Source organism: Xenia sp. Carnegie-2017, unplaced genomic scaffold, assembly GCF_021976095.1.
Source record: "Xenia sp. Carnegie-2017 unplaced genomic scaffold, XeniaSp_v1 HiC_scaffold_16, whole genome shotgun sequence".
Lineage (NCBI taxonomy): Eukaryota > Metazoa > Cnidaria > Anthozoa > Malacalcyonacea > Xeniidae > Xenia > Xenia sp. Carnegie-2017.
The window spans coordinates 6,764,888-6,786,406 of NW_025813469.1; the positions used below are offsets into that span (position 1 = coordinate 6,764,888).

General features: G+C 34.0%; 1 protein-coding gene across 1 annotated transcript in view; it reads right to left on the minus strand.

Moving 5' to 3' along the window:
• The window catches only part of LOC124437623 (GATOR complex protein WDR59-like), a 67,141-nt gene extending 53,378 nt beyond the window's left edge, over positions 1-13,763 (minus strand). The window contains exons 1-4 of the mRNA XM_046987591.1: positions 13,579-13,763; positions 12,981-13,062; positions 8,707-8,756; positions 314-449 (exon numbers count right to left, since the gene is read on the minus strand). Coding sequence (XP_046843547.1) covers positions 314-449; positions 8,707-8,756; positions 12,981-13,022 — 228 coding nt within the window. The 5' untranslated portion in view covers positions 13,023-13,062; positions 13,579-13,763. The remainder of the gene's footprint in view (positions 1-313; positions 450-8,706; positions 8,757-12,980; positions 13,063-13,578) is intronic.
• Positions 13,764-21,519: the final 7,756 nt, after the last annotated feature.

The following is a 21,519-nucleotide window of genomic DNA, read 5'->3' on the forward strand; positions in this document are numbered from 1 at the left end:
ACACTATGTTACCATTCAGACGCACCACTAATATGTATTTCACGCACCCCAAGCAGTGCCCTCCAAGAGAGAATAGAAAGCACATCTAAATCGCTCTTTCGGATAGTATAAAATACCCTAAACGCACATATGCGTCGCCATGTGATAATGATAACGGGGGAAATCTGAGATCAGGCAAAATAAGCGCAGTTCAAGATTACTATTTTACCAAAGTTGAAGATTAGTGATATTATTTAGAAAACTATCAATCAATCCCTTCTTAGGGAACGCCACTATTCCTTCTCAATTTCCTGCATTGTATACATTTACTTACTGTGGAAGCAAGTTGACAACGGTAATTTTGATGTGGATTCCATTCGATAGCTGAGCAATCCCATTTACTCTGTCGTATTATTTTGCCAACACAAGATATACCTTTAGATAGATCCAAAACAGCAACGCCACCGCGACTGCAAAAAGAAAGTATCACATTCATGTCAATTGCTATTCTAAACGAATTAATTTTTTAATAGGCCATGTAGCGATATTGTTCATTTTCATTGTGCATATCGCGGGACAAAAATATTTTTACGCAACTTACCAGATTTGAATACGATGAATTCAAATCAGAAGAGTTCCCGCTCTCTAGGCCGGCAGTTTTCTTATAATTTGCTGATATTTTTACTTAATTCTGCAATTTTGACCATAGAGATTATAAATAAGACCAGAGGTGGCATCGTAATATAATCTATAGTTCAAAATATGGTACGCGTTTTGTGTGGGGCAAAATTCATTCCCGGATGTTAAGCTACCGTGGAAAACTAGGATTTTTTGACTTTTTTATAAATTATGCGTAAATACTATAATGAATACTATAACAATCTATTTGTTGAATAATTCTTGCCTTTCTATAGTAATTTTAGATGGTATTTTGCAAAACATGTTTGTGTTGCTTTTGTACTCATTAAGTAAATTACAACTCCGTGAGTCATTGCTTGATAAAAAGACCTTTTTTGTCTTTAATTCAACTGCTAACAGACTTCAAAAAACATATATTTGTCATCCATACCGGAAAAATATTAAAAACGGTTGAACAATGTGTATATGTGGGTTGTAAAAACAGAAAACAGAAAAGAATAACAAAAGTTTTTATTGCGTATAGTTTAATTTAAGCATACAAAGTATACCGAGATTATAAACAACATAAAATCAAAATAACAGCTCGCTAAAAAACAATTACTAACGCTTTAAAACGACAAATTCTCTTGATGCTCGTACAAAAGAGCAAAAAAACTTACTAAACATAATAAAATAGAATCCAATACTCGAAGCAGACGGCAAAAACATCATTTGCTTACTTCGTTTTTTAATCCGGGACCTAAATTTTTCCCCTATACACGCGTTCCCTAAAAACGTCATCAATGTCACCTCTTGTCCTATTTATAATTTCTATGATTTTGACAGCGGTCTGGCATTTTGAAATTTTGCAAAATTCACATCATTCAGGATGTCAGTTTTAAGAAGAATATAAGAGATGCACGCATAATGTCATTTTCGTCGATGGCTTTTTTGCTCGAAGCAGAACGTGTTCTTAAATAGAAGAAGTTCAAAAAAGTCTAATATATATAAATTTAATGTTGCTCGTCGTCGCTTTCATTATACGAGCAACAGTTATGCTGATTACCGTATGTGTCTGAATCATAATCGCACGACATCCATAGTTCAAGGCAATGCCTTCAAGCTTCTTAATTGCTTCTTTTATCAAATCTTCAAGGATGTTCCTAGAACATGCTTCATTCACCAAGAAATAGCCTATTGGTTGTTTCCAACTTCCAGAAATACTGCGAATCATAAAGACCAAGGCTGACTTACCAACCCTGTTTGTTATATATCCTCCTCCAAAAACTTCACAACAAATGATCTTATCTTCTTGCAGGTTGTGAGACAAATTGCATTTTAAAGATATCTAATTCATACATAAGGTACACACTTTTTCCATTGGGGACATTTCATTTACTTTTTCTTAATTACTTTTAAGCATGCTTGTGTAATTCCAGGCTGAGTGGGCATTTTACCAAGATACCGATGAAGTGATGTCTTTGATGGTAAAATGAAGATTTTTGAGAGCATTCTATATGCTTTTCCACTTGCATGAAATAATGAAATGGCCATCGACGTTAACTGGGGTGAGTATCTTCTGCCTTTAGCTTGTGTCTTATGTAACTTTATTTGCATTCTTACCAATGCTGCCAAGTTCTCAGTTAGCTTTTGAAGAGCATCATCCAGTGCTTTTTCTTGTCTTGCAGTTTTTCCTTCTTTAGCAACCCCTAAGGCTGATTGCAGTCTTCTTATCTTTTTTGGTTGTATAGTTTTCTTTCTTCGCTTTTTTAGGTGTTCCTTTCAAACACTGTGGTGATGTTTGAGTGCTTGATGATGTACATTCTATGTCTTATACAATAGTTGGTTAAAGTTACAGAACATTTATGGTAGACAAATTTTGAACTGTCATTGCTGATTTACAGAAGGCTATTGGGTTCATGCCTCTTACACCTCCTTTAGTAACTTTTTTCAGTTGGTTGCATGGAACAAAATTTGGCCCCCTTTTTGAGGCAATCTTTTAGTGACGGTTCCTCCTTAGTAGCTCTTGCCGAACCATTAAAAACCACGCGAAGTTTTGTAGTTTCCTTATGTTCTCGAAGTACGCCATGATGGGGGTAGAAATAACCGGTTTCATGGGCAAAAAGAACAAAGTTGATAATTGCTCCTTCAACTTGATCTTTGATAATTGTATCGTAATATTGCAGTAGGGATTTATCTTTATCAAGACGAGATATTGGTGTAATCGTTTCAAACACATGCCGTAACAGTCTGATTCCGGAATATCACCCACCTTCCAAGGAAAATTCACATCATATCTCCCTTCATCCTCCAGATATTGTATATTCTTCAGAAACTCTTGATCCATTGATTTGTTGGATTCTTTGATTCCCATTGATTCGATCTCCCAAAACCAATGTAATTCATGTAATTTGGGTTCTCTAGATTACTATTAGTCAAAACAAGTTCTGTTCGACAGGGAACAGAACTTGTTTTGACAAATAATCTTCGATGATTAAATTAACGTTGACAATTTTGAATTAGTTTCAAAATTATTCGTCTGCCAGGAATAATCCATCCAAATTAACTATTAATCGCAACAGGACCACCTTCACTTCTAATAATCTCGCCTGTCATGATATCGAAATAATAATCGGCTCCAATTAGAATGCCGATGTTGCTGTCCGTCTGTCGTCCAGAGAGTACAATGGTATCAGAAAGCTGCAAGTCCTGCAGAAGAGGATAATGGTGAGATCAATTATCGTTGTGAATGGGGATTACATGTTTGGGCAGCAAACAGCTGTTATAAGTCGATTTCCATTCTTTCATTTCAAGGACAAATGAGCCATGTCGCATTTTTCTTTGTAAAATGCTGGTTATCAAAGTTATTTATGTTAACAACTTCTGTTCTGATGGGAGCTAGTCGAAGCCGTTTTTCTTAATGAATTCGTATCGAAATAGAAGCATTTCCGCTATTAGCGTATGTAATAGCTGTATGTAGAACTTGATTACACACTTTTGTCGTATTCGTCGTTAACTTATTGTCTCCATCATTCATAGTCGCTGTTCGAACGTTGTTTCCTTCCTTGATTTCAGCTGGGTTTTTTCCATTAATGGAAAGTTTGGAGTCATCTCCATTCTTTTGTTGAGGAGGCGTAAAACTTGACTTAGTTACTTCCATTGAACTATAATATATAGAAGGTTACCTGTAATAGAATAGCCAAATAATTTGTAAAGCCAAATTTGACCTCCAGACACGCGTCATTTTACGTGTATCACACGCGTGAAGCTACAGGGTACGCGAGATTTGTTAAAGAAACATGTTTTTACCGAAGACTCTGTCTGATTTTGCTCAAAGAATAAACGTAGAAAAATATTGTGGCATTAAGAGTGATGGGGCTTGGTCTTAATTCAGTCAATTATGATGCTTTCCACTGAATACGCATTTTGAAATGATAACTATCAAGGGTGGAAACGGTGAAAAATAATGACAACGTTTATTTTATACACATCGAAAACATTGCATCAAGTACTAGTTTATTTCGAAAAAAATTCAACTGGATGCATCCAATAATTTACATGAGTTTCTCCTTGGAATATTTCGGGATTTATATTTAAACCATTTTACAGAAAACAGTTTTTGTAAAAATGATGTTCGAAATCCGGTAGCACGTATGCATGTTTTTCACAAAGCTAAATTAACTGAAGTTATGAAAGGCGAAAAAATTATTCGATATATATAAAATGAAACGCTTTGGGAGGATTTCCTTCGCTGGTGCAAAGTCATCTAACATGTGATGGGTATAGTTTAATTTATCTTTTAAAAGCAAATCTCGTGTAAGTTAGTACTAAAAATTGTATTTTTCTCTCAATTTGTACGTCGAACTAATAATAATGGTTTCGGATAAAAATAAATTTCCAAAACTGATGTTTGTTCAAAATTTAATTCGCTTTTTTATGTTTTATGATGTTCATAAGTATCTTGCGCATAATAGTGGCTCCTTTGGAATAAAAACGTTTTAATTTTTAACTTTTTGTTATGTTTACAGACACACAAAAAACACAATATAACTCTAGCAAAATGCTAGTTATGGTTAGCTATAGCTTCCTTTACAAAAACTAATGGTCGAAAATTGTGTATGCTTGATGTTAAGTTTCTTTTGAAAATTTCGTTTGCCAAATAAAAAAAAAGGATTTTGTTTTGTTTTCGGAGCTTCGTAGTTCGTACAAGTTATTTTTTCGTTCGCTACTATTGGCCGGGTGTTTACTTTGCGTGGAAAGACTGGGCGCTACTGGCTTCAAAATATCGACTGAGGTAGCCTTCCATCTATTTAGTTCAATGGTTACTTCACAAATCGATTGATGATGAGCCCCATGACAACGTCTGCAATTATTGTTTGACTCGCAAATCTTACTGAGATGCCCGATTCGCAGGCATACAAAATAGCTATTGTCTCTCCTCATGCAATATACTCTTGCGATCATTGAAATTGGTAACTCTATATTAACACGATGCCGAAAAGTGTGGCTCCATACAATAAACACATGGAATATGTTTACCTGAAGTATCTTGAGTCGAAAAGGCGTTCGCCGTAGGTATTCTGGGTGTTTGGTGCTGACCTCCTGAATTCTTTCCATGCTGTGGCTGTGGACTTGATTGCACTCCTGCATTTATCTCCCGTGCCTCCAACTCAGTTTTTATTGTATCCAACAACACATCATTTTTCCATACGTCTCCCGACAATTTTCGGGCAATTTGTAGACGAATGTCACTAGGTAATTTAGTCATAATAATCGCGATAGGCATACTACTATATTGTTCAAGAGAAACGCCAAGACTCGATAATCCTCGTAATTGAACGCTTACTTTATCGTATATGTATCTTACTTGGCTAGTTGTAACATTGGCACAAGCTTGAATCTATAAAATGTCATCCGTGTGAGCGGCTATGGTTAGCTGGGTTTTCCCAAAGAGATCGTTCAAGATTCTTACAGCAGAGTCGTAATTGGCATTAGTTAATGCTAGATCCTTAATGGACTCGCTGCGTTTCCCTCGCGAAGCGATTTCAGGTAGTTGAATTTGTTTACCTTTAAAATGTTTGGATTATTGTGAATCGCAGAATCATACAGTTCCCAAAACGAACTCCACTCCGTAAACTTGCACCATATTTCAGAAGCTCCAGCTTAGGAAGCTTCGGCATATTTGATTTAAAATGAACCGTCGTCGCACTGTTGTCACTCATGACATTGCCATTAATATTTCCTTCGTTTACAATTTCCATCGTCGCTTGATTATTTGAACCTTCAGTTAAACCATCTCTTTCAGTCGTATTATCAGTCTCATTTGCCAAATTTTCGTTAGAATTCTGGATACTTTCGTATTGGCCAGGGTTTCGCGTGTTCGTCAAATGCACCATTAAACAACGTTGTCCCAATGTGTGTCGGTTTTCGATCAAGGCATTCAACGTAGTTCTTTCATGGTATCTCGCCTCAATCGCAGCGCAGTATCTGTCGCGAATGTGCAACAGAATAGTTTTATTTTTTCTTAGTTGCGCTGCTTTTTCTAACTTTCCTGCGGACTCTGTTTGAGCTACTGATAAAATTTGCTCAGTTCGTTCCTTTGTGATCTATATAGACTCATCAATTGCAAATTTTAAGAATGGTAATTCTCACGCAAACGCAAACACACACTCTAATGCAAAACACAACATTTTTCAAAAAAGATGAAAATTGCCATCTTATTTGTTATGCATATTGGACCAGGACGTTTGCACGCCACGCAAATTGTTTGAAAAATATTTGACTAGCTACTGCTTTGATAAGACGTTCCACATGATTGCCAGGTTGTTCGACGTACTTTTGCGGTTTAGACGTGTTCACTAAATTCTCTTTATTTGTGTTGTTTCACAAATGGAACGCCTACGAGAACCATTACGGAGTGTTTTTTTTTGGCTCTTTCGATATTGGTTTTTATCAGTAAAATTTCGATGACATTGAACATGATAAACAAAATTTTGGGGGATATTATCAAAATCGAAAGTCTCCGACTCGCTAAAAAATTAAAGCGATTTTTGAGCAACGTCTGTAAACTCTTTGAATGAATCTCGCAAAGCTTAACCACTCCCTCCTTCTTTAAATTATTTTGACAAAGTTTCTGTTGTTAAACGTTTTGCTCCCCTTTCCCCCCAAAAATGAATAACACAAATGCAGTTACAGGAAGACATGCTTTGTTGGTGAGTGCCTCTCTTGCTTCGCCCAACAATTCACAATTCACGATAAGTTTCAACTGATTTTAATAGAACTGTTTACAAATCACATTTGATATACCGATGATCTTCCCGTTTTTCTGTTTTGATGGTCTGATGTTCTCCAAAGATTTCTGTTTTCTACTGTGTTCTAATGTCTAATGCGTTTATTCTAAGTTACATTGGTCTTATTTATATAAAATGATAAGTAAACTATTACGTATTTATGATGAAAATATCAAGATAAAAATTGTTTACTCATCTAGCCTAGTCGTGTTAATTTCCTAAAGCGTCTTTCGCTATGGTTTCTGAATCTTCGAGCTTCCCAAATTGTGATGATGCGTTTTGCTTCCCGATTTCTAATCTAACAAACTGCTAAACTACAATAATTATTTCCTGCAAGTTTACGACAGCTTTATTTAACTCTATTAAATAGCCAATTGTTTACAAATGATGATGCAAAATTTCATCGACGAAATGTCATCCTGAGTGAATGTTAATTTTGGAAAAACCAAATTTTAAAATGGCGGACCACCGTCAAAATTCGAGAATTAAGTAAAAATATCAAGCAAATTATCAAAAAAATGCGAGTCTAGAGAGCGGGAACACTTCGGATTTTAATTTAGCATATTAAAAACTAGTAAGTTGTGTAGAAATATTTTAGTGCCACGATATGCAAAATGAAATATAACTAAACAATAAGGAGAGGAATGCTTTGGGATTAAGTGTTGGCAATAACGTTTCTGCATATACTTTATTTGTTCTGATATATCAATTTTGGTTAGCTATAATTTCAGCAAAATTTAACATTTACTGTGTATATGTATTTATACCTCTTCAACGTATATTTTAAATTAAAAATACGCCTACGTTTAGACTGTTTAGAAAGATATTTATTTAACAACTTTCTCTGTTTAATCAAATAATTTCTTCTTCCATTCTCTCTGTGCATCTTCATTTTTAACGTTCACTCTCATGGTTGCGGTTTTAATTGCCAAAAGCAAAATATGGTGAGAACTTTTTTATATTTTAATTTTAAACATAAACCACAAATATTACATTTTATTATTGCACAAAAAAATTGTTCACAGATACATTGGAAATCACATCTAAAATCAACATTGTAATTAAAACTTCTTGTTGAAAGAGGCACTTTAATGCAAGATGTGAATATATACACGAAATCGATACTGAGCTAAACAGTATTGAAATGTTGCATGGAACTTTTAACCAGAGTGAACGCCACAGAGCTGGTGTCTTGCTTTAAATAAACTTATCTAAATTACTTTTTAGTGCAAAGTTTCTTGGCAGCGTTGTTAGGATGACAAAAATTCACATTAGCAAGTCATGGTGTAACCTTTACGGAAAGCACGTTTTTATATTGTAATTTAAAGTTGGAGAATGTTAGCGTCTTAGTGATATTCAAGAGAAACATAACTCATTTTTACGAGTTTACTAGTTTATCGTGTTGGCTATTGAACGAAGACTTGCTTTGTAGGACTTTTAAAGTTCTATTTTTTATAATGTGAAGTGATGATTTAATACTTGATGAAAATATATTAACAGTTTAGTCAGATTTATTGTATTCTTAAATATGATAGTAAAACGGTGATATCATATAATTTTTATGGTCAGTAATAAATTTATGCTGAAGAGTTTTATTAAAATGAAATTTGCCTTTTTCGTATTTAATAAGTAATGACACTCTTCAAAAAGTTTTGTCACTGGTGATTCAAACAATTCGCCAGCTATGTATGGCATAAATATTTTCTTCAATTAAAGGGAGATAAAGGCGGCCTCATGTTCTCGTAGGCCAAGTTTTATTATTTAACTTTTATCTAAATAAAAGTTGATAAGACTGCAATACAATTATTGACTCACTTACCCCGGCAGTGCGACGAGGTCTCCAGCATAATCAACAGCAAAAACTTGCACCTATAAGTTTAAAAGTCAAATCTTAAATTCTTTGATTGTATCGCTTACGATACTTCCCAATTAGCTACATTGTAGATAATCTTTTAGAAATGTGCAAGAACATTTTTTTATGATTTCACACCTATGTTATAGTTCAAATAGTTAGGCAGATATTGCTATGAACACTTAATGTTTTGGGGGACAATTCATTTTTGTGATAAATGTATATTTTAAAGGCTGCTTAACACTATTCTGCAAGTTGGACATCATGGATTTACTTGTGGATGATTCCAACAACATTTTTCGCTCCCCTCGTATTCAAATTAGTTGGTCGCCATGTTTTATTTCATAGATGCAATAGAGCCTAGATTGCTAACGCACATCGCGCGGCAGTGGCAAATTGAACATTCCAAGAGGGCGGCTCAAGCGGGCTAAAGAACTATGATTTGTATTTCTCAAGAGTTTAACACAGGGGCGGATCTAGAGTATGTCAAATCCGTCGCGCGACTGATGTTTGAAATTCAAAAATTACCTATTCATATTAGTTAAAAATCATTAATTATTCTTACTTTATTATCGCATTTACTTCGTGATAAAAATCCAGCTTTATTTATTATTGAAAACTAATGACTAAATCAATGAATAGCTCCTTGGTAACCAGATCAGTTGAATTTTAATTGACCTGGAATAACCGACTGATAAGCGGGGTGGCTTGACTGGTTCGACGGATAAAGGAGTCTATGAGCGCCAAAACGCTTATTTTATTGGTCAATGGCCAGATCAGTGGACAGTCTGGAATGGTCTCGACCGATAATAAGGGTGGCCGGACGTATAAGGGAGTCCAATTGCTATCTTACAATTGGTTCACATTTGAATTTTTGTTTTATTGTGATTGGTTTGACGGATTTCGACTGATAGCCAACTGAACTAACATAGTCAAGCTCACTGTCTGAATTGAATGTTTGATCGTTTCATAGTAATTTTTATAAGCATGATAGAAACTAAACTACAATCAGATGGAATTTATGGAAATCTTTTACAAATTCATATATTGACATGAATGCTGCTGTCCAAACTGTGAATTTTCTCAAGCGGGCGAAAAATTTATGGATGAATTGTAAATGCTTGGCAAAGACGATCTCGCGAGCGACATTTCGGTCCTTGATGTTAAAAAGCAAGCCAACATTGTTTTGAGTTTTATCAGCAGAAATTTACATCCAAAATCGTAAGTAAAGGACAACTGAAGTGTATGTATGCATGAATGTAATATATCAAAGTCAATTTATGCGAGTGTGTGATGCGATTTATGTCAATATGGCGTATGGTAAGCAGATTGATGCTTCTAAAATTGTTGTTGCCGAAGGACTTTTAGATATGATTTCTTTAGTGCTTGGGGAATCGTTGCCGTTATATGGCAGCGAAATCGTACATTCCTGCAAATATATTTCAATGGACAAAAAATCTGTAGCCATAAGGCGCCATACTCATATTTACTTTATCATAAACAAATGTTTGGGGCTTTTCAGTTTATGATCATTGATCATTCAATCATTAGACAGTTATACTACATATTGTTTAAGATTTGAGAAAACTAACATTGATTACATGAGAAGCTGTTTACTATAACCTGTGATTTTGAGTCTTCTGATCCATGAAGCTTTTTATTTTGACAATTTGACTGGAATGGTATTAAGCCTTAATATTTCACATACATGAAATGTTGTCCCATGTCACATATTGTCCCCTTTTCTAACTGAACACCTCATGTAGAGATGTAAAGGTGTGTTAATCTACGGCTCATACCAGATTGTTTGCCATAAATTCCAAAGGGCTATTGATGTATGAAAAGCATTTTCTATATTTAAGTAAAAATGTCCTCCTATGTATGCAGATAAACTTTGAAATTTGGCAAAACAGCAATTTTTCATGATCACTAAGTAATTTTTCTGATGATCATTATAATTTCTAAACTAAATTATTTCAGATTTACATTTAAACGAGCTTTGATCATATGAAAAGATATTTGTCATAACCAGTAAGCATGACACATGAACCAATTTTAACATTCATGTAATTATATAATTAAAGACATGTTAGTTACATTCTGTTTGTATTTGATAATACAATGCTACTAGTGATTGCTATATAGCACACCTTGCAGAAAATAATAGTCAAGTGAAATGCCTAATAAACATTTATGGCATTAAGCTGTCCTTAACTGCAAATTTTCACTCTGATAATTTTTGCTTAATCTTTGGCAGAAAAAAATTTTGAGTTTTTTCTCAAAAGGTGAATTTGCTGGCACTGATGTGGAGATGGGTAAAGGGTTACAATAAACTTGCATGGTTTGAAGTCTGAGCTTTTCTATATCTATGAACTGTCACTTGTAGTACCAAATATCTAATATAACTCATTACATAGAGGTTTGAATGGGGGTCTCTAGGGGGGTCTATGCCTGACAACTTGGTAGAAATTTTTAAAGACTGTATCTGTTTTTGAATAGCATTATTGTAAAATAAATTTTACGTTCCTAGACATGCTAATGAGCCATATATTTGGCATGATAATGAGCCTAGATATTTGGCAAAACATTCAAGTATTGTTCACTTCATTTTGTTTTTGAAAAACGTAAGCAAAATGTGTTGTTATTACGCAAAAACGTTGCCCACAAAATACATTTTGTATTGCTCTAAAACGCTGAAAATGGCATTTTCAAGGCTCTGAAATTCAAAATTTCTCAGGGGAGAATGCCTCAGACCCCCATGTGCGGAGCGCCTCGGACGTTTTATGACTGATGTTTGAAAAATCCTAGATCCGCCCCTGGTTTAACATATGTTTTGTTTGCAAAACCTTTTGACATAAAATTTCACCTACTTAAATTACTAACAAGGCTACGCTAGGATAATGTAAAATGCACTAATGCTCAATTTATATGTGCGCGTTATAAAATTTGCATCAGTTGATAAAAAAGGTCTAGTTTTCGGCAAGTTTAAGTGAATTAACATTCATTTCCTATGATAACTTTCATAGCAGACACAAGAATATCGACATTTAAAGTGCTTTATCGCCCTCAGGGAAATTATCTATTTAGACAGAGTTGACTATTTTAACAACATTTTAAATATATTTTATAAGACGAAAATTTGATCTTCCTTGACTTTTTGGGCGTCAAATATAGGTTTTTTCCTGTTTGACTGCGAGGTGCTGTGGCAGGATCTAGCTCACTGACGTAGCGCACATTGAAGAGCACGCTGCTTTTCAACGCCAAGTTTATGGTAAAATTTGTAGCAAAGTCAAGAAATTTGTTTCTTATGCAATGTATTTTTTCAGTCGACTTGACATCTTTCCAAATGTGTGCAACAAGAAGATTCAGGTATAACATCATTGTTAGCTTTTATGCATGGAAAGCCAAATGCACATTAGTATTGAGTTGCAGTGTTGTTGACATCACTCTCATTCATGTAATGAAGTATTGTATAAATAATTGTAGTGTATTCTATATACCATTTTATATAAGAATTTCAATTCAGCATTTTCTGATTTAATGGGGAAAGTAATAAACAATCAAAGTGTGTTAAGCCTATTTCCTTTAAATTTATTGATCCTATTGCGGCTATTTCCATTAAATTTAGTGAAAAATAGTAAGGCTATTTCCTCAATGATCGGCAAGTCTGATTATATAGGAAAGCAGAATTTAGAGAAATATATTTGTAAGCCTCCTTGTACACTTTTTCATGTTTCAATCAGTCTAACATATAATTGTTTGTGCTTCAATTCTGTTATGTTTTTCATATGTAGTCTTTCCAAAAACATAACATATAATGATGAGTTCTCTTTTGTGACATAATCAACTCATTTTTTAAAGGACAAAAATAACATTCTCAATATATACTGCATGTTGAGCAACATACTGCTATGCTAGAATCAAGGTGGAAATCTCTGCAAAGCAAAATAGCTTGGATACCTAAGCCAGCACAACTCAATAGAAACCACACTTTGTAAGGAAAAATGCTTAAGGCAAAGAAACTACAGTTTAATTTTAAATTGGAATTTCGATAACTTATAAAATAGCAGTTTCATTATTCCAATAGAAAATAGGATTCTTGTTGAACGTAAAAGACACAGCAAAAAAATCAGTCTCCAATTGCAAATAAATTGAATACTACAGCATTTCTTCTAAGAGTATGGCTTCTTGTTGAGACCTTCAACTTAGTGCTATCTATGAATTTAAATCTAGTACTGTACCGGCCAATCCACAAAAGAGTAACTTTCCACCTCTTGTGCCATAGCAATTTGCTATTTTGGAATTAAAAAATGCTTTCTCAGTCTAAAAAAAAATGTAATGCAAAACTGAGACAGCAAGGTGATATTTTCTTTAACTAACATAAAAAGTGGAATATAGGTACTTATAACTAAATTGCACTAGTTAGGAGTGTGTGTAAGTTAACCACAAAACTTGCTACCTATTCATATAAATTTTGCTAGCATCTTTAATAGTTTTCCCTTTTGGAACAACTAATTAAAATATTAAATCATATATAAACTAAGAAGCTTTCATAGATTATAGAAGATCTAGACAGCTAAGTTTTTGAAGTTTTGATAGAATTATACATGCTTGAACAAATAAAAGAGTTTGATCCAGTAGCAAAGCCAAACGGCAAGTTTTAGTCAAGCTATGTAAATTTCAGATCATCATCATTACTCATTTCTTTAGGAATCTATTGCTTTTCCAGTGAGTGAATACATAAAAAATTAAATAGAAAGACGAGCTGGTTGATCATTAAAATCGACCAGTTTATAACACCAATAAAATATTATCTAATTATAAGACTTTATGTTATACCTCAGGATTATAACTGACGACCGTCTTGTAATGTAGATGTTCTGAACATTAAGCATACAACCATAATTCACCATGAATCGCAAAATAAGTAAAATATGTTGCCAAATTTTCGAATTAGTCCCAAAATGTCTTCAATATGTGAAATTGGCACCACGTGGGGCAACCATTGAGTTCTACTCATTGAGTTCTATAAGACCTGGAGGGGAAACGTCAACAAAATTACTATAAATTTTAGCGCGTGGTCAAAAACATGGCGGATTTTGGTGGTCAAAGTCAGCGGAGAGACGCGGGCTCGTGAAATAAAAATTTTGCCGCCCACCCTGATTTGACCACCACGATTTGGAGTACAGAAAATATCAAAACTGTTTTCCTAACATAAACACTTTTTAAAAATTATATTTATTAAACAATCTGCATGCTTCCGTGGTTTGCGGATGCTGAAATAGCGACAGAAAAGGAAACATTTCTTGACTCCGGTAAGTAGCACAGTAGTAGTTTTACTATTTTGTTTTTAAACAAATTGTAAACAAATTTAAATTTGCTGATGGTCAAGCAACCTAGTCAAAGAAGCAAAGTCTGTCTTCAACATGTGACCTTTCCAATTATGTTTAGTTTCTTTGTACAAAATACTATTTTCGAGAAACTTGATTTGTAAGTCTTTCATTAATATTTCTTTACCAAGAGATAAAAGGAGCAAATTCAAAGGCTTGATGGAAAATACAAAGATTTATCAAGTTGTTTATCATTTAATTCCCAATTGTTAGTTTGTACATATAAATAATTAGTATTGGTAGCTGTAAGTTGTTTAAGCAAAACAGAAGAGTAGTAGTGCTTGAAGGGGTTAGCATTTTTGAAAAATTATATCTTGTTCTTGGCATACATTACACAATTCCAAAAGACTGTAAGTAATACACAATAATATCTATAGAACTTGATAAATTTCTTGGCCTACACTGTCAATTAACTATTTTGACAAAGAAAAACCAATGGACTTTAGTTTCCAAATTTGTAATTTCAATGGAAAATTAATGTAATTCTGTTTGGTAATAGACCCAAGGTTCTGCCAAGCAGTTTACAAAATACAAATTTCCAACAACATATAGTGTTTTCAATTTTTTTTTGTAGCTCTTCTAGTTCAACATACTTTCTTTATGAGTTTTCAGTAAATTTATCAGGTAACGACAATACACTTATGATACTTATCCATGGTAAATTTTCAGTTGACTTATGTTGTAGGACTGAAGCAAACATTTTCTCACTTCCTTAGGAGCACTTTTACACAGATTTATCCATTTGAAGCAAGAAAAATAGTTGCACCAAACTGTTCACAAACAGTGAAACACACAAAAGCATGAAATAATGTATAAGTTTGACGAGATTGACAGGTCTAGTAAAGAACGTCGTTTGATTTTCACTTTTAAAAGGCTAAAATGTCATAAAATAACTTAAATGTTACATCCAAAATATGCGTTTCTCTACGATCGTGACTAAAACACCACACGAGTACATACGAGTACATACGAGTACATACGAGTAACATACGAGTACATACGAGTAACATACGATACATACGAGTAAGATACGACTATTTTCTGGTCAACAAATGAGAAACAACACAATTTCTTCAATACATTGATATTTGCGTTTATTTTTCCTTGTATTAGTGTGGACTTTGGGGCAACCATTTGATGGACTTAAATGCTGAAAAGGTATTTTACTTTCATACTACATTTATTTGTATGTTTTAGTTGAATTTGTTATAGATATTTTGTCGATGCGATTTGCCAGTATTTGAGCGCTTTTTGAAGCACTTTCACCTAGGAAATACATATTTATGAAAGCGATTATACATTCATTTTGACTCTGAAGATGACTACCGCTAAGGTTGTCGAAACGTCAGTCAACAACAACAAAAACAGTCCGTCTCAGGACTATACGTAACACAGTGCAACTCTCATTTAATTCAAATATATATAATGTACATTTATTTCATATAGCACGTTTTGAAAGCATTATTTATACGTTGTTTATTTAATCGCTTTCATAAATATGTATTTCCTAGGTGAAAGTGTTTCGAAAAGCGCTCAAATACTGGCAAATCGCATCGACAAAATATCTATAACAAATTCAACTAAAACATACAAATGAATGTAGTATGAAAGTAAAATACCTTTTCAGCATTTAAATCCATCAAATGGTTGCCCCGAAGTCCACACAAATACAAGGAAAAATAAACGCAAATATCAATGTATTGAAGAAATTGTGTTGTTTCTCATTTGTTGACCAGAAAATAGTCGTATGTCACTCGTATGTACTCGTATGTTACTTGTATGTACTTGTATGTCACTCGTATGTACTCGTATGTTACTCGTATGTACTCGTATGTTACTCGTATGTACTCGTGTGGTGTTTTAGTCACGATCGTTTCTCTACCGTCGATTTTCTTTATTTTGATGTGTGTGTACTGTGTTTTTCACGTAATGCTGAAGTATTATTTTGACATGATATGCTGTCGGTATTGTAATTGTTTTTTTCACTTGTTATCGTTCATATAAACAGTATTGGAAATCAGGAGGGAGTGAATATTGAAAAAATTTTTAAAGTGGAAGTTTTGACCACCAAAATCCGCCATTACCGCCATGTTTTTGACCACGGGGTCCAGGCCCCTTTTCCCCTCCAGGTCTTATAGAACTCAATGGTTCTACTAGATTCCCTCGAGGAGAAAAGGGGTCTGGAACCGGTTATCAAAAACATGGCAGCGAATAGGAATTTTCACAACCACTGATATGTATATTACACTGGATAACGCACCATGTATAAAATATAGTAAGGTAATTGAAGCCAGAAGTTGGCTTATCTGATTATGACCTTCGTGGGAGGTATCGGTCCCACTTTAATATACTTTTGTATTACAAAATCACAGTTTTTGCGTTTTTATTCGTTCTACAAACTTTTGATTCGAGCAACGTTTTAGTGAAAGGAATAGAACAACCGGCAAAGATATTTAATCCTAAAAGTTTGTCTTCTTGGCTTTGTAATGGCAGAAAATTGAGATAGTAAAAGCTCGACCTGCATTGTTTTGAAACAAACTGGAAATTATATGAGCTGCTGCTTCTTAAAAAATGTTGAAATATTACAGAATCCTACTACTGCTACCAAAATTTCATCTGCAATGACGTTTATGGAAGATTGCTACAAATTTACTTATTTAACAACACTTTGTTATTCACATCGCTAATATCATAATAATTTCAAATTGCGTCTTTATTATATCAGTGAAGAAACAAAACAAATGGACATAGAAAAATAATCAGAAAGCCATGAACAATAGTAAGTTGAAAACGGTATCATCAAACTCTACGAGATGTGCGTCATCAAAATCTTCGAATTAAAGTACCTCTGTTGTCATTAAGCGAAGAAAAGTTTTCAACCAGTTCCTATGTGAACAACTTCAATATCGATGAATATGTTGAAGATATGAATACCTTTGTTCTTACTTTGTTGTAAATTTGTAATTTAAGTATTGATCTTCTAAAAATGTCTCGCACGGCTGAAATTGTCCTCGTCACCTTCAACTTTTAAATTTCAATACAACTTGCCATCTTATTTTTCAGTCGTTACCAAGCCAAAAAACAGTGATTCAGGGTTAAAACTCTCTACCGGTTTTCCTCTACTTGTCATAAAAATTTTGCCTTAATCAGAAGTTTGTAAAAGGAATCAAAACGCGAAAACTGTGATTTTGTAATACAAAAGTATGGGAAAGTGGGGCCGATCCCCCCATAAAGCCAGTAGCAAATGATCGATCTTCCGGCTTCAATTTTCACAAGAGATGCGTTATCCAGTCTAATATACATATCAGTGTCATTTTTATTAGTATCTTATATTGATTGTAAAATTAGTTTTTTCTTGTAATACAGATGATGATAAATGTATATGTAATATATTATATTTTAGGATGTGTGTTTAAAATGTTTGATCATATTTGTGAAAATATACGATGATTCTATAATATTAGACTAATAATCTTTTTCATGCTTGTATTACATTACAATTTTTGCTTAAGTGTTTCAAAAGTTGTGATAATGGAGTGTCATTTGTGTTTTTGTCCTTTTTTAAGTGGGTATTGACACGTTTTTAATATTGTCTCTCTAATGGTGCAACTAATAATAACACAATAATATGGCATAACAGTTTTTTTAAAACGAACTCCAAATATTTTTTTGCTAACTTTTTGAAATATTTTGCAAAGTGTTTTTCTTTTTTTTACGCTCTGAACTTTCAAAAAGGACTGGGGCGAGATAATTTTATTTGGAAACACAAAAATTACCGAAAACAGCGTTTTATGCACTGACAGCTTCATTTTCAAAGATTCAAACAATATTATAAGGATAGGCAAGTGTATTTTATATCCTATTAATGAAAAAAACGAGGGGTGTCAGTTTTGTATTCAAGTTATAAGGCATGTTTTCACGTGCCAAAACAAAGTTCGCTTTTCATCCTTCTAAAAAGAAGCTTAAACATGTACAAATATCGTTCAAACTTGTTTTATATAAAAGTCTAAACATTGTTTAAGGTTTTTAGACATTAAGCTGGCTCGAAGAGCACTGTTATGTGCAAATAATCCGGCAATTTCGAAGTGATCTATTTCGCCTCCGTACCCTCAATGGCGGCGATCATGCAGGCTTCAAAGATGGCGGCAAGTTAGCCTTCCAGTTGTTATAGAGTTCACTAGTAATTACCACTGACCTGTATAGTAATTACCTGGACAGGAAATCATCATCCAAATTACTATATTTTATTAACGCGCGGCCAGTTATCAAAAACATGGCTTATTTTGGATGAAATGTCAGCGGAAGAGCGCAGGCTCTCACAATTAAAACTTTTCCGCCCACCTGCATTTTCATCCCAAATTTATCTATTATACGATAGAAAATTTTAAAACTTTTTTTCTAACAAAAACTTTTTCAAATTTTATCGAGGAAACATGCTGCAATCTTCTGTAGTATACGAATGCCGAAGTAGAGCAAGAAAAGGAAATATCTCATGACACGGGTAAGCAAGATTATATTGTTTGTCATTCAAAGAGTCGGGTTAAATTGTTGTTTGTCAGTACTTGTAGTGTGATGGCACTGGCACGTACTATTTTAATGTTTTTTACTCCTTAATTATGGGGCGCCAGATGTAAAAAAAATGTTTTAACTTATAATGATTGTTGTTTCTCATTATTACGTAGTTAAATAATTTGTTATAAGCATACAAGCCAGATGTGATTTGCATATCATCATCGCATTATTTGCAAACCACTCATAAATGGTTGGTTTACCTTCTAACTAAACAACCCATACATTGTTTGTAAAATAATGACGGTCAATTTTGGATTGTGTACAAACAAGACATAGATAGTCTGTGAACTACGGTGGCCCACAAGTGCAATACACAAAATAATAAATTCAATGCAACATCTATGTTTCAGATGCAAACTTTAACATTACAAAACAAAATTAATGTTTCCAAAGCGCACGAAAGTATTGAAATCTCAATTCAAAGTCCGCCAATGCAAAACAGAAGAGTCAAAACAAACTTATTAAAATGTTTCAGTGCAAAATATTTGTTTACCCAATGCAAAATTATTACCGCGCACCAAAGCTAATGCAGGCTCATTCAGAATCAGCAAGTGTGTTTTGATCATAGATATAGTAGGTCTAGATCATAGATATAGTAGGACTAGATTGCTAACGAGTGTGACGTCATATAAGACTTATTAAGACGGCAGCGTGACATTCATGATAAATCCAAGATGGCGCGGGAACCGGGCAAAAAACTTGGGGCTACTATTAGGCAATTGTTGTTTTTTGCAGTTTACTTCGTTTCAGTGTTTTCAAACTCCTCCAATCAAGTTTTATTGGAAACAAAGCGTTATTAATAATGTTTTGAAGCCATATTGGACAATTATTATTGGAATACGTGCGAAAATATCTCTTGCGAAGTGTTGTGTAAATTGGTCGTTTGGTTGTCTCGAGGCGTTTGTCTACCAAAATAAACGGATTTCGTCTGCTTTAGCTCCCATACTGGTTCGTCCACGTTGAAATACATCATATTGAATACATACAAAAGATGGGAAAATTATTCTTCATATTTTTACATAAATTTCACTTCAAGATGCTATTCGTTCTTTCAATCTTCAAATATGTGTTGACACTTAACAGACAGAGTCTTAATCGTTTCCAAAAAGGATGAGTTTTGTCAGCTTTTGCCGCTTAGATGGAGCTCCTCTACGAACGATTCTCTCGGAGTACACTTTGGAAAACTGGTGTACAAATATTTTACTGTACATGTATGCTATTTTTCTGATGAGGATGGTGATATGGTCATCGCAAAAGCTCTCATCTAGTGCATGAGTTTCCTTAGAATGCTGCAATAGCGATTGAAATACATTTGGCTTAGTTTCTTGCAGGACATCTCGTTGCATAACTTGGATTGTTTTTTCTGACAACTGACTCCACTTGTTGACCATTTTGCGAAGGGCTTTATCTGCTGCTTTTACTACTTTTACCAATGACGAGGATGGACTTGTAAGCTTGCCATAGGTCTTGAAAGATGTTAAGCTTGACTTTAATGAACCTTCATGACAGTATGAGTGGTCAGGTATGAGAGGTTGGTCATCATTCTCTATGGTTAAGGCAGTTGCACATTCAGCACACTTGATGCAACTTGTAATTTTCTTGGATATGTATCCACTGATATAGTCAGTACATCATCATGCCAAAGAGTGGAACTGTTTAATAATGCTGCAACTCTCCTATCAGCATTTTGTGTCTCTTCAGCTAGCTTGCTTTCACTTACAATAGAGCAGTTGGCAGTTGCTGGGGCTGTCACTTCATTCTTTTGTATCAGTGCTCGGAGTGCCCACTTAAACTGTTGAGCATTTGGATTGTTATTCCATCCCATACGACTTCTTATGGGATGGAATAACAATCTTGTGGTTTATGAGCATGACTCAACAAACAAAGAAACTACTTTTTGACAATTTCAATTTAAGACAACACTGATGCTTAGTGAGACCAAAAGATAATATGTAAATTCCCACGTTTTTTTACGGAAATGTTAGCCAGGACCAGGCTGCCTCGTTTGTTAGAGCAGAAAAACCATAGCTGTATGGCAATTTTCTTTACTAGTAAAATTTCATGTATTGAACAAAGAAATATCAGTAGTTTACTTATCTTTGTACGTAAGTGTCATAAAATGAACCAACTGAGCAGTATGATACAATTTTTGTCAGAAGTCATTAGTTGCATGTTAATAATGTGATGCAATTTAGACATTTGTAGTTATAAAATTGTATTGCCATTGAAACAACTGGTATCATAGATGGTGTTGTAGCTATAGCATAATAAAAACATATACTATAACTAAGTATCATAAGCATAAAAGTCACATATATTTTATTCACAGCTATATCTTATAATAATCTCAGCCATAGCCAGCATTTTTATTTGGTCATGCTATCCCAATGTTGCTGTGTTCACTCACTGTACAAACAATAGATTTCTAATGAAATAAGCAATCATGCAGTGAAATTTACATAGCAAGTGTAAAACATTCATTCTGGATATGCCACCGATGACATCCATATCAAATATTTCATAAGATAATATATAAATTTAATAAACACCTTAGCTCTGTGTAATAAACACATCATGGATGTCACGCAATATGGCGGCTCGTCAGCAATCTAGTCCTACTATATCTATGGTCTAGATCGCTGACGAGTGTGACGTAATATAAGACTTATTAAGACGGCAGCGTGACATTCATGATAAATCCAAGATGGCGTGGGAACCGGGCAAAAAACTTAGGGCTTGTATTAGGCAATTGTTGTTTTTTGCAGTTTACTTCGTTTCAGTGTTTTCAAACTCCTCCAATCAAGTTTTATTGGAAACA